The 15329-nt window shown below is 44.7% G+C and overlaps 1 protein-coding gene and 1 long non-coding RNA gene across 2 annotated transcripts; both read right to left on the reverse strand.

Moving 5' to 3' along the window:
• Positions 1–7791: 7791 nt before the first annotated feature.
• Positions 7792–12495, reverse strand: LOC127293077 (lariat debranching enzyme). The gene is made up of 10 exons (XM_051322629.2): positions 12339–12495; positions 12070–12186; positions 11427–11584; positions 10818–10939; positions 10430–10623; positions 9218–9400; positions 8999–9114; positions 8760–8899; positions 8407–8487; positions 7792–8153 (listed from the first exon to the last, which is right to left on the reverse strand). The coding sequence occupies exons 1-10, from the start codon at positions 12342–12344 to the stop codon at positions 8053–8055; spliced, it is 1218 nt and encodes a 405-aa protein (XP_051178589.1). The 5' UTR covers positions 12345–12495; the 3' UTR covers positions 7792–8052.
• Positions 12496–13248: 753 nt separating this feature from the next.
• On the reverse strand, positions 13249–14094 carry LOC139830481 (uncharacterized). Its single transcript, XR_011742603.1, has 2 exons — positions 13816–14094; positions 13249–13735 (listed from the first exon to the last, which is right to left on the reverse strand). It is a non-coding gene; the product is annotated as an uncharacterized lncRNA (long non-coding RNA).
• Positions 14095–15329: the final 1235 nt, after the last annotated feature.

Raw genomic sequence — 15329 nt, forward strand, 5'->3', positions numbered from 1 at the left:
CAAGTCTAGCAGGAGACGCTTTATTCCTACCAAGCTGCACACCATGATAAGGAGAAAAAAAGGTCAAATAGTAATTCAGGACAATTTCACACACAACATAAGAAAACTAATACACATATTTGAAGAAAACACACAAGCGAGGAAGTATGAATTAGACATACCGACAGGAACGCACGGCTTTTCTTAGGTTCAACCACAGTTGCAGAAGGTCCATCAACATTTTCTGCATGATTACCACCACCTGAAGTAGCACCACAGGATCGTAAATTAGTAGCGGGTACAGGATTCGGACCATTCATGTTCATAGGATTATTCGCAACTGCAGCCTGAAAAAAGGAACAACATATTCAACATAAGTAAGGACAAGGTAATGTCAGAACAACTCAATTTACTTCCAAAAAACAACTAAGGCATGCTATCAAAAGACAACTCAAATATTTTTAGAATAGCAAACTTAAGTATGCTATGAAAAACAAATTAAGGTCGGATGCTATACCTGCTGGCGAGGCTGCACGCCTGTTACTGCAGGTCTGCCCGTTGCTCCATCTGGTTGTTGTAGACGCGGAAACCTCTTAGTCATCTCCCTACACCTGTTGATGAATAGAAAAAAAACCAAAAATCAATTTAACATGCTTACATACGCACACAAAAATGTACAATGCAACTCTACATCACCGCTTATGCAAGTTAGTCTACGTGGTCATACAAAACATACAAAAGCTCTGTTCTGCTAAAACTTCGGCAAAACATGACTGAAAGCAGATACCAACTTTGCTCTACTTGGAACAACTAGATGTATTTGGAAAAGGAATTGGAACAACTAGATGTACTTGGAACAACTAGATGTATTTGGACAAGTTACTCAACTAGATGTATTTCCAAGAACAACTTGTTTAAGACAGATAATGGGCAAACTCAAGGCATCGTTCATGTCATGTAAAAAACAGAAAATCAACTTAATTAAGAACCACAAGCCAACTTAATTACTTCTAGTGGACAACTTGATCATAATGACAGAACAAGTTAAAACATAGATAACGGAAACTCGTGGCATCGTTTATGGCATGGAAAATTCAGAAAGCAACTTAAGTAACAACCACGAGCCAACTTAATGACTCCTAGTTGACAACTTAATTATAATGACGTAACAACTTATTTAAAACATGAATAATCGCCAACTTGTGGCATCTCATGGCATGGCAAATCAACTTCAATAAGAATCACCAGCAACTTCAATAAGCAGCATCATATGAATTAGAATGTTCCAATGTGCAAACATAACCACTAAAGAACATAAGCAAGTACTGGCATCATCTAAAATTGGTAGCCTATATCAAGCAGGTGCACTAGCATGGCAAAACAACTTAGGCTGGAATGAGTATCAAACACAACTGCAAAGTTACTCTACATGATCCATACAGAACCTACAAGCTTTAATAAACAACTGAGAACATAAAAGTTGTACTAGCATCATCTAATTTCGGGTGTACAAATTACTCCAACCATGATCAACAGGGAAACAATGGGAACCATAACAACAAGTACAAATTACTCCAAAACATGCTCTACTGGGAACCATAAGAACCATAGAACAAGGACAAAAGTGGATATACAGGGGAGAGTCCATGCACTGCCATCCATCTACTTCCAAAGTCCCGCACCATGAAAATGGGGACAAAATTGACCAGGAAATCAAGTTCTACTGGGGGATTGGGGGGATATGAGCACATATCGCTTACCTGGATGTGCAACTGCTCAAAGGTGCGGACACGGCGAACGCATACGGGACAATCTCCGTCCACGATCTGGGCAAAAAACACCACGCGCCTAGTGCACGGCCACTGATACGGCGGCGATGAAGCTCTTGGACGGCGAATCGACTGCACCCCGCCTGAGAGAAGGTCGATCTCCGTCACGGAGATCGAAGCAGGACCTCGCGCATCGCCCCCACTGCCGTCGACCTCCCGCTCCTTACGCCTACTGAGCTCACGAGGACCTCCCGGAAGCCTCGCGAATCGAGCGCCGGCGAGCAACTTACCCCTCACCCCTGGAACCCTAGGGAATCGCGGTGCCGGCGAGCACACCGTCGCTCAACCGAAACCCTAGCGAATCGCCGGACGGAGCTCGCGAGAGAAATGGGGAACGAGGCAGGGAGACGTTCGCGAATGTCTTCCTCGCACGCGCGCGACGCGGAATGGACCCTTGCACGGTGCGGTTGCGATGACGGTGGGGTTCTCAGGTGGGGACATGTCGGAACGCGCCCAGATCGCTGATCGACGAAGCGAGATCCAACGGCCAGGAATCGTTGGCTCGGCAAAACAAACTGGCCACCGTGCACTTTTTAGCGTTTGGGTTTTCAATTTTGATTCTGCGGTTGGTTGGATTATAAAGAGCAATCATCTAATTAGAAAACTCTCCGGACATGCAGTTCTACTCGTATACGTTGCCTCTTTTCCTTTCAGGACCGGACGTTCTCATGCGGGACTTTGTTGGGCCGCGTAATGTGTTCAGGCGAGGAATGATGGATGAATACATAAGAAGCCGTGACTTACAAAGGCGCTTAGGACGGTGGACGAAAGCGCACTTTAGCGGATGAAACCAAGGAAACATTAGCCAACGCAGTGATTCTACATAGGTGTGGGTGTCCCAGGCTTATCCAACAGCCGAACAGAGTATCAAGATTTGTGCTAGCTATGTTTGCATTTTCAACCTCTGCCTTCTACACAATCGCAGCCCTATAGATGAGAAGGTGGACATGTACAACTCGCCTGCTTTCCCGATTCTCTCTCAACCTCCCCCCCTACCTTATCCTCTCGAGTAAAACGCACTGGCGGTTCCAATTCTTTTCTCGCCCCTTCAGTTTAGTCCCTATTCTTTAAAATTGAACGTCTAGGTCCTAAATTTTTTGCAAGTGATTCATCGGAGGTCCTAAATCGGTCTAACCAACGTTGACCTATTTGTGTGGCGTTTGACCACTGCCACGTCGACAGTGGGACCCTGGCGGGACTAGCAATTTTGCAAAAAGGCTCACTATTTTGTATTTCTTTGAAAGCATGGTCCCTTTTCGTCCCCACTTCAGATCTTCAACACGTGCTGGCCAAGACGAGGACGAGAGGGCGCGCGAGAATGACGTTGTCAGCTAGAGGAGGGCCCGCTCGGCCTGCTTTGATGGTCAGACAACTTCGTGCACGAGCTGTGGCGGCGCCCTGGTGCATGTGGTAACGCTTAGGGGCGGGCAAGTGCGAACGGTGACAACGGCCAGGGCCGCCACAACCATAGGTGAGCTCGCGCGAGCTTTGGCGGCGGCCATGGCGTGCGCGCGTGGCGTCAGCCAGGGGCATGCGTGAGTGGCGGTGGCCATGCAGCCCCGTGCGACCGGCGGTTGCGACCATGGGCGTGCGTGCCGGTACGAGCTTGGGAGGAGGGACATGCCGCGGCGGGCTAGGAGCGGCGCATAGCAAGCTCCAGCTGGTACAGCAGGCCACTGGCCCCAGCCCCGCGCCATCCCTGGTACATAGGGACATGTGGTTTGAAAGGAATACAATTTAGGGCCCTTTTAGCAAATATACATGTCTGGCCGGGACCCATTATCGACGTCCGCTAGTCAATGATAACGCGTAAAGCACACGTCCGTTGGGAACCCCAAGAGGAAGGTGTGATGCGTACAGCAGCAAGTTTTCCCTCAGTAAGAAGCCAATGTTATCGAACCAGTAGGAGATGAAGACCACGTGAAGGTTGTTGGTGGAGGAGTGTAGTGCGGCGCAACACCAGGGATTCCGGCGCCAACGTGGAACCTGCACAACACAATCAAAATACTTTGCCCCAACTTAACAGTGAGGTTGTCAATCTCACCGGCTTGCTGTAAACAAAGGATTAAACGTATGGTGTGGATAATGATGTTTGTTTACAAAGAACAGTAGAGAACAATGATTGCAGTAGATTGTATTCATATGTAAAAAAATGGACCGGGGTCCACAGTTCACTAGTGGTGTCTCTCCAATAAGAAATAGCATGTTGGGTGAACAAATTACAGTTGGGCAATTGACAAATAGAGATGGCATAACAATGCACATACATATCATGATGACTAATATGAGATTTACTTAGGGCATTACGACAAATTACATAGACCGCTATCCAGCATGCATCTATGCCTAAAAAGTCCACCTTCGGGTTAGCATCCGCACCCCTTCCAGTATTAAGTTGCAAACAACAGACAATTGCATTAAGTATGGTGCGTAATGTAATCAACACAAATATCCTTAGACAAAGCATTGATGTTTTATCCCTAGTGGCAACAGCACATCTACAACCTTAGAACTTTCTGTCACTGTCCCACATTCAATGGAGGCATGAACCCACTATCGAGCATAAATACTCCCTCTTGGAGTCACAAGTATCAACTTGGCCAGAGCCTCTACTAGCAACGGAGAGCATGCAAGATCATAAACAACACATATATGATAGATTGATAATCAACTTGACATAGTATTCCATATTCATCGGATCCCAACAAACACAACATGTAGCATTACAAATAGATGATCTTGATCATGATAGGCAGCTCACAAGATCTAACATGATAGCACAAGAGGAGAAGACAACCATCTAGCTACTGCTATGGAACCATAGTCCAAGGATGAACTACTCACACATCAGTCCGGAGGCGATCAGGGTGATGTAGAGTCCTCCGGGTGATGATTCCCCTCTCCGGCAGGGTGCCGGAGGCGATCTCCTGAATCCCCCGAGATGGGATTGGCGGCGGCGGCGTCTCTGGAACTTTTCTCGTATCGTGGCTCTCGGTAATAGGGTTTTCGCGACGGAGAGTATAAGTAGGCGGAAGGGCAGAGTCGGGGGAGGCACGGGGGCCCCACACCATAGGGCGGCGCGGCCCCCCCTTGGCCGCGTCGCCTTGTGGTGTCGGCGCCTCGTGGCCCCACTTCGTATCCTCTTCGGTCTTCTGGAAGCTCCGTGGAAAAATAAGACCATGGGCTTTTGTTTCGTCCAATTCCGAGAATATTTCTTGTGTAGGATTTCTGAAACCAAAAACAGCAGAAAACAGGAACTGGCGCTTCGGCATCTTGTTAATAGGTTAGTGCCGTAAAATGCATATAAATGATGTAAAGTGTATATAAAACATGTGAGTATTGTCATAAAACTAGCATGGAACATAAAAAATTATAGATACGTTTAAGACGTACCAAGCATCCCCAAGCTTAGTTCCTACTCGCCCTCGAGTAGGTAAACGATAACAAGGATAATTTCTGAAGTGACATGCTACTATCATAATCTTGATCAATACTATTGTAAAGCATATGAGATGAATGAAGTGATTCGAAGCAATGGTAAAGACAATGACTAAACAACTGAATCATATAGCAAAGACTTTTCATGAATAGTACTTTCAAGACAAGCATCAATAAGTCTTGCATAGTAGTTAACTCATAAAGCAATAAATTCTTAGTAGAAAGTTTTGAAGCAACACAAAGGAAGATATAAGTTCAGCAGTTGCTTTCAACTTCAACATGTATATCTCATGGATGATTGTCAACACAAAGTAATATGATGAATGCAAATAAGCAAGTATGTAGGAATCAATGCACACGGTTGACACAAGTGTTTGCTTCTAAGATAGAAAGAAGTAGGTAAACTGACTCAACATAAAGTAAAAGAAAGACCCTTCGCAGAGGGAAGCATGGATTGCTATTTTTGTGCTAGAGCTTTTATTTTGAAAACATAGAAACAATTTTGTCAACGGTAGTAATAATTTATATGTGTTATGCATAAGACATCCTATAAGTTGCAAGCCTCATGCATAGAATACCAATAGTGCTCGCACCTTGTTCTAATTAGCTTGGATTTCCATGGATTATCATTGCATTACATATGTTTCAACCAAGTGTCACAAAGGGGTACCTCTATGCCGCCTGTACAAAGGTCCAAGGAGATAGATCGCATTTGATTTCTCGTTTTTGATAGATCTCAACTTGAGGACATCCGTACTGGGACAACATAGAAAACAGATAATGGACTCCTCTTTAATGCATAAGCATTCAGCAACAGATAATATTCTCATAAGAGATTGAGGATTATTGTCCAAACTGAAACTTCCACCATGATACATGGCTTTGGTTGGCGGCCTAAAGTTCTTCTCTAACAATATGCATACTCAAACCATTTAATCATGATAAATCACCCTTACTTCAGACAAGACAAACATGCATAGCAACTCACATGATATTCATCAAAGGTGTAATAGTTGATGGCGTCCCCAGAAACATGGTTACCGCTCAACAAGCAACTTATAAGAAATAAGATACATAAGCTACACATTCTTCACCACAATAGTTTTTAAGGTTATTTTCCCATGAGCTATATATTGCAAAGACGTGGTCTGGTTGCCCCTGTTCTAGCCTGCCGTGGAGGCGAGGGGAAGGGGTGGCGCTCAGCCTGGTTGACATCTCCACCGAAGCGTCGCTCCTGGCGTTGTCATCATCAACATCTGCGACATGCGCGCTCTCCGTCTCTCTTGGCCGGCCGAGGGGGCGAGGGAGAGGATGACGAGCATCGTGCGGTGGCTGAGGTTCGGTGGTGGCGCCGAGGGCTTCTAGGGTCTGCGCCCTTTGCAGCAGTTCCTAAGCAACAGCGATGGCGCGCCGGAGCTATTCTTGGCCGCGAGTGCGGTCCTGCTGCGCTCAGGCTCGACGGCCTGAGATTCTTCTTCCCCCTTCAGTGGGGGGTCTTTTTGGATCTCGGCGTGGTGGTGAGCGCTGCCGCTCCACCAAGTGGTTTTGTCCCCGGTGGGCGCGGGGTGGCCGCGTTAGGAGGTCGACGACCGATGGCGGTGAAGACGTAGGGTGTTGTGTGGAAAAAACTAGGGGCTCATGTGCTAATCTTGTTCTATTGGGGTCCTTTCTGTAAATGTACATCCACCGCTGATGATTGTAGACTCTAGGTCCTTCGGGGCCTTCTTCTTTTCAAAAAAAAAAGAAGATATAACACCATTATAGCCATGAATACCCAATCATCCAGCTGGTGATACCCACGAGCCCGCTAACACAGCTATGATGCAAAGTTGTCCCCTCCTATCACCACCTGATGATCCTCTTCCCGGGGTCAGTGGAATACATCATTACTTAGAGCAAGTTTAGTTGTACAGCCAAGGGTTAGCTATAAACAATTGCCATATCATCTATAGCCAGCTTATAACCAATATGTGTAATTGTTAGCTATAAAAATGTACTATTTTATGGATATATAGCTCACAAATTATCTAGAAACACGTGCTAGAGCTAGCCGTTGCATAGGAGCCCAATCTCCTTACTTTTTCATGCCTCTCTCTTATAAGCAAAAATGCCATGTAGATAGGCTATGAACCCACTATTGTACTTCCTTTTACACATTTCGCTATTCCGGCAAAAGGTCTCTAATCTAGCTTGCCTCAGGCTAAGATCACAGCCCACACGGATCTCCAAAAGGAGGTGGGGAGCTATGGCCCACACTTAGCCAATCTGCCATTGCGTTTTTTTAGTTTGGAATTTACAGATCTGCCAGAGTTGCTCTAAGTCGGCCGTGTTTGTCTGTTATCACCAAACTATAGCACGTTTGCCATAGTCAGAAACCGACTCGTCAAGCTTTTGTTGAACTGATGTGAGATGGAACAACTTCTGCTCGTTATCACTAGTAAAAAAAGGTGCTCGTGGAATTTCTTCTCCAAATGGAACTAAGTATGAATAGAGTTAGAAGCTAATGCTGAAAACCATGAACAACAAATACCGGTGAGAGACAAAGTGAACAAACGCACTTTAAAGTGTTCCTTGATACTAGCTTCGCCAAGTAAAGCTAAGCACTGGTTAACATGTTTCCAAGTAGATTAGTACACGCCCCATTAAATTTGGCAAAAAGTCAAAAATTAAATTTGGCAAAGTCGGGTACTCTTAGTTCGTTCTGCAGTTATGCTCTACAGAGGTAGGGACGGTCATCAAAATATCTGCCAACAAAACCCTGGACGGAGGGATAATGCAACGGGACTTGTCTACTACTATCAGTGCTTCATTCGTCATCTTCGTCATCTTCAATTTCGTCGGGGAGCTCTATGTCGTCGTTGTTAAGTGGATGTGCTGGCTGAGAGCTCGATGCATTTCTATTAACCCCTGTGGACCGAAAGATGGGTAACCACAAGTCACCACAATGTATAACCACCAGGAGATGTATAAATAAAACAATTGTTTTTCTTTTTCTTTTGGTAGACAAATAGTTTGAGTGTAAGCTGATTATGTCAGACCGCCAAACCATAAGCCAACCGTCCTTGGCTTGTCATATGCGTGAAACTCAGAGCTTAAAAACACTATAAGTGACATTGAGCAAAAGCCATAAGGTTTTATTATCAGAGAGCGAGAAACATACCCCCAGAATTAGACGAGTCCAGCAGATATGGGAGTTGTAAAAACTGGAGAAAAGATTCAGTTTGCGGATTCCTGCAATGAACTGTACGTAGCACAAGAACCATTAAAAGGAATATTTCCGAAGTTTGACAAAGGAAGGGAATACAATTTAAATGCTTAGAATTAAACACTATTTTTGTGGTACTTTAAATATAAAAACAACTGGGTTGAAAGGAGTGAACAGTAATATAACATGAAAGTGTGGAACTAGGGATAAAGGAAAACTATATGGTAACTCGAGATTCAAGAAACATTTTGATGGTAAAATCCATACTATTCATCGATCACAGTCAAGATGTCACTACTTAAGCTTACCCGCTGCGGGGGGATTATCAACTGGCATGGACGGATTAAAAGGTGGAGCAGTCTGGACAAAATCAAATGGCTTAGCCCCTCTAGCATTCAACTTGCTCCTAACCCACTGTCGGTCATTTTGAATGTCAAGTTCTTCATTCCTGTAGGATAACCCAATGGAATTAATCCAGATTTTCCATTTATTATATATTTTCGAATTATTGATCACACATAACAATAAAGACATTGTATGCACCAACATTCTGAATGGCGCCCGAGTTAAGGGGAAAACACTATGGAATCTTCGTGTTATTGCAAGCCATTCTTCGTCGTACTGGATTTCATATGGCCCTGGATTGGATGGAATGTCTAGTACCTAAAAATGGATTGGCATGATTTACTCAGAACAAATGTGTAACAGAAACTTATTTGTAGTGGATCAAATGGCCGTGATTCCGTGAAAGACGAGATAAGAGTACCTGCAAGAAATTCCGCCTGGGAATGCACTTATCAAGCGCAAGAAACTTTGTTGTAGGTCCATCCTCACCATGTTGAATGATAGCTGGAAACTTACAATGAAGATGAGCTGAAAACCAGTACGGTGGTTTTAATTTGCTCAGTAATTTTGCTGCTGATTGGCTGCCTAGTGTTCTTGTGCGGACCTGAAATGGCAAGATAATATAAAAAATAGTATGATATTCAGATGCAACACAATCGGACAATCCTAAAAGGTATGTGTTAGGGAAGCATGAAGAGAGAGCAGTCTCAGTCAAGCACTGTGGATATCAGACCACAGTGGCCATCATACAAGATTTGGTGTCCTGGGAATTAGTTTTCCAAATAGAAAATACTTTTGTTGCCCATACGTGCGAGTGCGACCCACATATAATGTAAGCAAGGAATAGGCATTTTTACTGAAAATGGTAAGATTTATCCAGTGTAATCTTGACAAGATTAATTAGCAGGAAAAGGTCAAAAAACAAAGTTCAGCTAACTTACAACCTTGGAGACTATTTCAACACAGTAACACATCATGAAAACTATTGCATGACTTATTAATCATATTATCCATGGTTTTGCCTCAAAATGTGGCATTGTTGCACAACAAGTGAACAAGCTCCCTTGAGGCATTATCACAAGGTTAGTGGGTGATCAGTTGTGGCAGGCATATGTTATAGAGAGAAGATTGTTGACATGCCACGAATGTCTAGCGTACTAAAGCTTACGGGCAAGGTAGAAGAACCACTTTTCTAACTCTGTGCTTTATTCCGCATAGAGGGTCCTCTTTATATAGTGGCCTAACAATCAAATATAATAACAAGTCATAGATCTTATGTCTAATTGGTTTAAGGCCCAAGATAAAAGACATCTTCTTAATACATAAGATAAACTGCATAATTGATAGATTATGGTGATCTTCCCTTCTAACTTGGTGCTGGGTGAGCCATGTACTACACATACATAACAAAAGTGTAACACAAAAAATCTCATATTCCAGTAGGCAGGGGCGGAGCCACGTTGAGCCCAGTGGGGGCCTAGGCCCCCAGTCAATTTTTATTTTTACAGCTTTAAAGCTTAATATACTACTAGTTGGGCCGCCACTTAGCTAAGAAATAAGGCCCCCACTCAGTAAGGCCCCCACTGGATTTTTGGGCTGGTTCCGCCATTGCCAGTAGGTAACTTGGTATTACCTCTTCTTCGAAATGCCTTTTCTGTTGAATGAGCTTCTGCCAGTTTCCATATTCAGTAATGCCCACAGGCCAGTCATGCGAGATGAATATATCTAGAGGCTCCTTCACATGCATTAGCTTGAGAACATCATAATGCCTCACATGGTACACTGATATCTTGTTACCTTCACTGTATGGAGGCCTCTCATGGTGTCCTGCGTAGGTTAGCAATAATAAATTTGAATGCTCTGATCAGAGTGTAATGACATCTATAGTTCTAGTTTAGGACCCATCTTGAATATGCTTCAACTCCCTACACAATATCTTCTAGACTCAAATTATTAAAAAGAACTATGAATCTACAAACTATAAACTACAAAGTATCCCAAACAAATATCAATTAACTTGCCTGAGTAATAATCATTTTGCTTATGTATTCCTGACATTCCACCAATTCGAATGTTTCCAAATTTAACAACACCAGCAAACCCCAAAAAGTAGATGTTAGGTGCTGCCCATCCTCCATAGTACCTGATAGTCATTACACCAAGATGGAAATTATCACGCACTGAACAATAGTACACAAATATATTGAAATCAATTTATCTAATGAACGAAAGCTGTTAATCTTTAATTAAACTCTAAGCAAATATTATTAGTTCCAAACAAGAGGAAGCCTTAGATTCAAAACGATGTATTTGTCCCTTTAATTCCGTTCATTTACATCCTATGCTTCTATGAATTATAATAGGGACCCCACAGCCAGGAGTATGTAGGTGGCTATATAATAACAACAGCACACTTCCATACAAAGAATAGATTTTATTTAGAAAGAAAAGTTGAGTAAAATCTGTGGAAAATTTAAGAATACTGTGGTTCAGTCTTCCCCAAATTCGTATGTGCCAATTCTAGTTGTTTTCCCCCGAAGTGAAAGTATACAATAAGGTCCAAAAGAGCTAAACGAAACCAAGAATTTGTATTTTGAAAGTTGTGCAGGGCATAAATGACAAAGACTCACAGTTCCCACAAATAATTGGATGCTTCATGGTTTCCACCGATGAAGATAGTTGGGTATGGGGCAACTGCTTGTCCGGAGTAGTACTTCCAAAATGAGTTCATGGTACGGTACTTTGGTTTGACGTTTACACAGTGTAAATCGCTCTCATTCCTTACAGCCTGCATGAAAAGGTGCAATGTCAGCGTACAGTGAACTACTATCGAACGTTAAACTATAACCTTGTGAAGAATAGCTTGTCCATGCTCCACTGGATGGAGAAGGATATGAACTTCTTAAGGACATGTAAGAGAAACATATTTCGTAAGGCAAACTATTGCAGCGTTCAGTTAAAGGCCTTGAGGCAACCTATGTGTAAGTCTATTGTGCACATAGAAAATGCTGAGGTAAGCTCATTAGTTATCTATATTCCGCCTAGTAGCAGATATCATGTTCAAAAAGACAAAAGAACAGCATCGCCAACCAAACAGCTCCCACAGCGGGTGCGGGTATGGCGGACGCCAACACTAGTTAAGACATTATTTGCAAACCAACATGCACATTTTCCCACATGCGTCAAGTCAAACTGTAAACATGTAATGTTCTGAAAGGCCAAAAGAAACACATCCCCAATCGAAAGAGCGTGAGCAGACAGAGCGGACTGCACCTGGAAGTCGCCGCAGCAGATGAGGAGGTCGATCTTGATGCCCTCCGCTTCCTCGAGACGGCGCATCGTGTCGTAGACCTTGTCCAGCTCCCCGTGCATGCATCCCTCCACGGCGATCTGCACAGCACACCCAGCGAGGCATTACGTCGAACAATTAGCACGCTCAAAAGAAACTGCCAGAACCGCGGACCGAGCAGCCGGTGCTCGGAGCACACAGGGCCGCATCCGGAGAAACGGAGAGCGGAGGAGAGGCTCGTGGGGTCACTCACCTTCATGGCGCTCCGGCTGATTAGAAGGAGGAGGGGGAGCAGCGATTGCCCTCTGCTGGACGAGGCAGCAGAGCAGAGGGAGGTCCGAGGAGGAGTCCCGTGAGGAGAAGAGAAGAGAAGGCGCCGCGCGAGCGAGGGGTAAAGGGTTCTGGGCGAGAAAGGCCTAGTGAACCATGTGGCCCGGTTTTCTAGTTGTGGGCCGAATCCTCTACCGCTTGTCTGCTCAGTTATGGTTCTGGCCTGAACCCTCTTGTTTCTGGGTCACTCTCATCCATTCTTAAATTATAAAGTGTATTTCTAACTTTTATGTGAGTCAAACTTTGATCAACTTCATTGAAAATATTAGTAACATATACTCTCTTCGATCCTTTTTAATTGATTCGAATTTAATATGATTATTAAATTCAAGTTAATTAAAAAATATCAGAGGAAGTATAACATTAAATAGGGAGTGGTGTTTTTGGAACATGGGAGCATATGCTCCCTTTATTTTGAAATGCATCTTACACATATTTTGAATTTCAAAAAATTTGAAATCAAAAATTCGCATGTAAATCTTCTCGTGCTACACGCTTACAAAGTTGTTTCATAAAAAATGACTTATCATGTGACGTGTGTAAAAAAGTCAAAACTCAGTGCTAAAAATAATACTTTTCACAAGATAAGTTTTCTCTTTTTTATATAGACCACAAAAAATATTAGTTTTTCGTGAAACTTGACGAACGAACATATATTATGAAGATGTACATGTAAAAATTTTTGTTAAAATTTTTCGATATTTCGAAATATGATTTTTTGGTAGAGGGTGCATACGCACCGGGAGCCGAATTGAATTTCTATAATATGAAGTTATATTTCAATAAGGATATCTAGTGATTCTAAATGTTGTTACCTTTTCCCATGAAGTTGGTTAAACTTTAAAATACAACTTAAGATAAAAGGTAGAAGTACACTTATTTAGGAACGGAAGGGGTATGTTTCAAGAAGAAAAAAAGCATTTAAAGCTCTAGCGTCAACACGCACTCTGGAGTCTGGATTGTCTTCTTCTTCCCACTTCATCTTCTTTGCTATCCACACACTAGCGCCCCTGCCTCCACCGCTAGCAATTAGCCCACCACCGGTCCACCCCGGTCTCTCGCCTCCCTCTAACCTCCCATGTCCTTTGTCTCGGCAACTATACCCCCAGACACCCAAAACCCTAAGCCATGTCGTCGGTCTCCCACCTCGGAACCATAAGCCCCCGCACACCTACCCTAAGTTCTTGGCCTCACCCCCGATGATGCGGCCAGACGTGTCTTCACCGTCTCCAGCAAAGTCTTCTTCCTTCCCGGTCACCACCAAACTGAGCCGGCCCAACCTATCACTCGCTGATAGAGGCAAGGGTGTGCGCCGCGGCGCTGCATCAAACAGGATTTGCCGTCAGCAATGGGAATTGTTTTCGTTCTCAAGATTTAAGAATTTTTTTTGGGAAGAATACCAAATTTTCCACCTCCGGTTCAGAAGCTGGGAGGACACGACGAACACGCGAATCAAGAATTCCAATGGCACCTTCTTCTTCGAACCGAAAACAAACAGCACCAAGATTTGATGTAAGAAAACGGAAATTCGAATTTATATAGTACACAGTCGTGTTCTATTCTATCTACACATGCATGCATGCCTCGGCCTCGATGCTCGATCGGCGCAATGCATTCTGTTCATGCTGATTTATTTACATGGCAAGTAAGACAAGACTACGCCGCGTACGCGGAAGGCTTCAAGACGCCCAGCAGCTGAGCCGCACCGCCTCCTCGAACTTGCTTCCGAGCGCCGCGGCCTTGTCCTCCGTCTCCCGATTGCCGCCGGCGTGGCGCCCTCTCTGTTTCACCTCGGCGGCCTCCACCTGCGGCGCCGGCACCTTATTCCGCCGCGTCATCATCGCCAGGAAACCGGTAGGGAACAAGACATTGCGGAAGCCGAACCTAAAGCCGCCGGCGCCGGCGCCGGCGCCACCCTCCGCCACCTCCTTCACCGCGGTGCCGTCGTGGTAGATCGGGAACAGCATCGACGCGCTGGGGGCCATCGCCTAGCTACTAGGTCTTCTCTGATTTGCTGCGATCGATTCTACTAGAACGATCACGACGGTGTTGGATTGGATTGGATGTGGTTTGGATCGGATAAGTTTGGATAAGATGGTTCGGCCTTTCAGTTACCTGGCTGCGGCCGTATTTATGGAGTGCGGAGTCGGTAAGCATGACGAGGCAATTGGATACGGTGGGTGGGGCCGATGTTTTGGGGGAAACCGGTGGGCTATGGATTAGATTCCTTCTCGAGTCCGGAGCTCGTGGGATGGGTGCCGCGGCAGCATTACAAAATGGGTGCCTCTAGCGGGCGGTCGCGTGCCAAATAGTCAAACCGAGTGGCCGGCCGAAAAAGTAAAGAACCTGTCGGGGGGACCGTCCAAAAAGGTAAACCCCCTGGTCCACCACCTGGGTGTCGGTTGGCTGTTTCTGGCACGCACCAGATCCCGAAAAAACAGGCGCGAGATCCTCTCTCCAGTCCCGCCCAAACCTACCAGGTTCCCCAGATCCCAATATAACGTCCAGATATGTCTTGCTACATACCTGGACCAAATCCTACTAGCTCCCTCTTCATCAACCTCCAGCTCCGTTCGTCTGCCTCCAGCTCCCAATCTCCCTTCGATACCCTTCCAGCTCCCTTCGTCCACCTCCCAGATCCCTTCGTCCAGCTCCCAACTCTCCATGTCTATGAACCATGAACCAAGCAACTCCAGAACAGGAAGATTTTCAGTGGGATCTTCAGATCAGGTAACAATAACTGAACAGAAAACTTCAAAATTGCTTGTAGATCCTCCTATTCCTCTCCTGATATCCTTCTATTTTCCTCAAAGAGAAGCTATGGGACATACCTGCTAGTTTTCTGTGAAGTTTCTTGCCTATACAGGAGTAGGATTTGCTCCTGCATCTAGATTGAGGTTTCCCATCTAGATTG

Source organism: Lolium perenne, chromosome 4 (genome assembly GCF_019359855.2).
Source record: "Lolium perenne isolate Kyuss_39 chromosome 4, Kyuss_2.0, whole genome shotgun sequence".
NCBI lineage: Eukaryota > Viridiplantae > Streptophyta > Magnoliopsida > Poales > Poaceae > Lolium > Lolium perenne.

What these genes read in the sequence shown, in the direction of transcription:
- LOC127293077 (XM_051322629.2), bottom strand. An exon ending in CCAGGCGGAATTTCTTGCAG is followed by an intron (nt 9,115 to 9,217) that starts GTACTCTTATCT and finishes ATCCATTTTTAG; the next exon opens with GTACTAGACATTCCATCCAA. An exon ending in ACTCGGGCGCCATTCAGAAT is followed by an intron (nt 8,900 to 8,998) that starts GTTGGTGCATAC and finishes GTTATCCTACAG; the next exon opens with GAATGAAGAACTTGACATTC.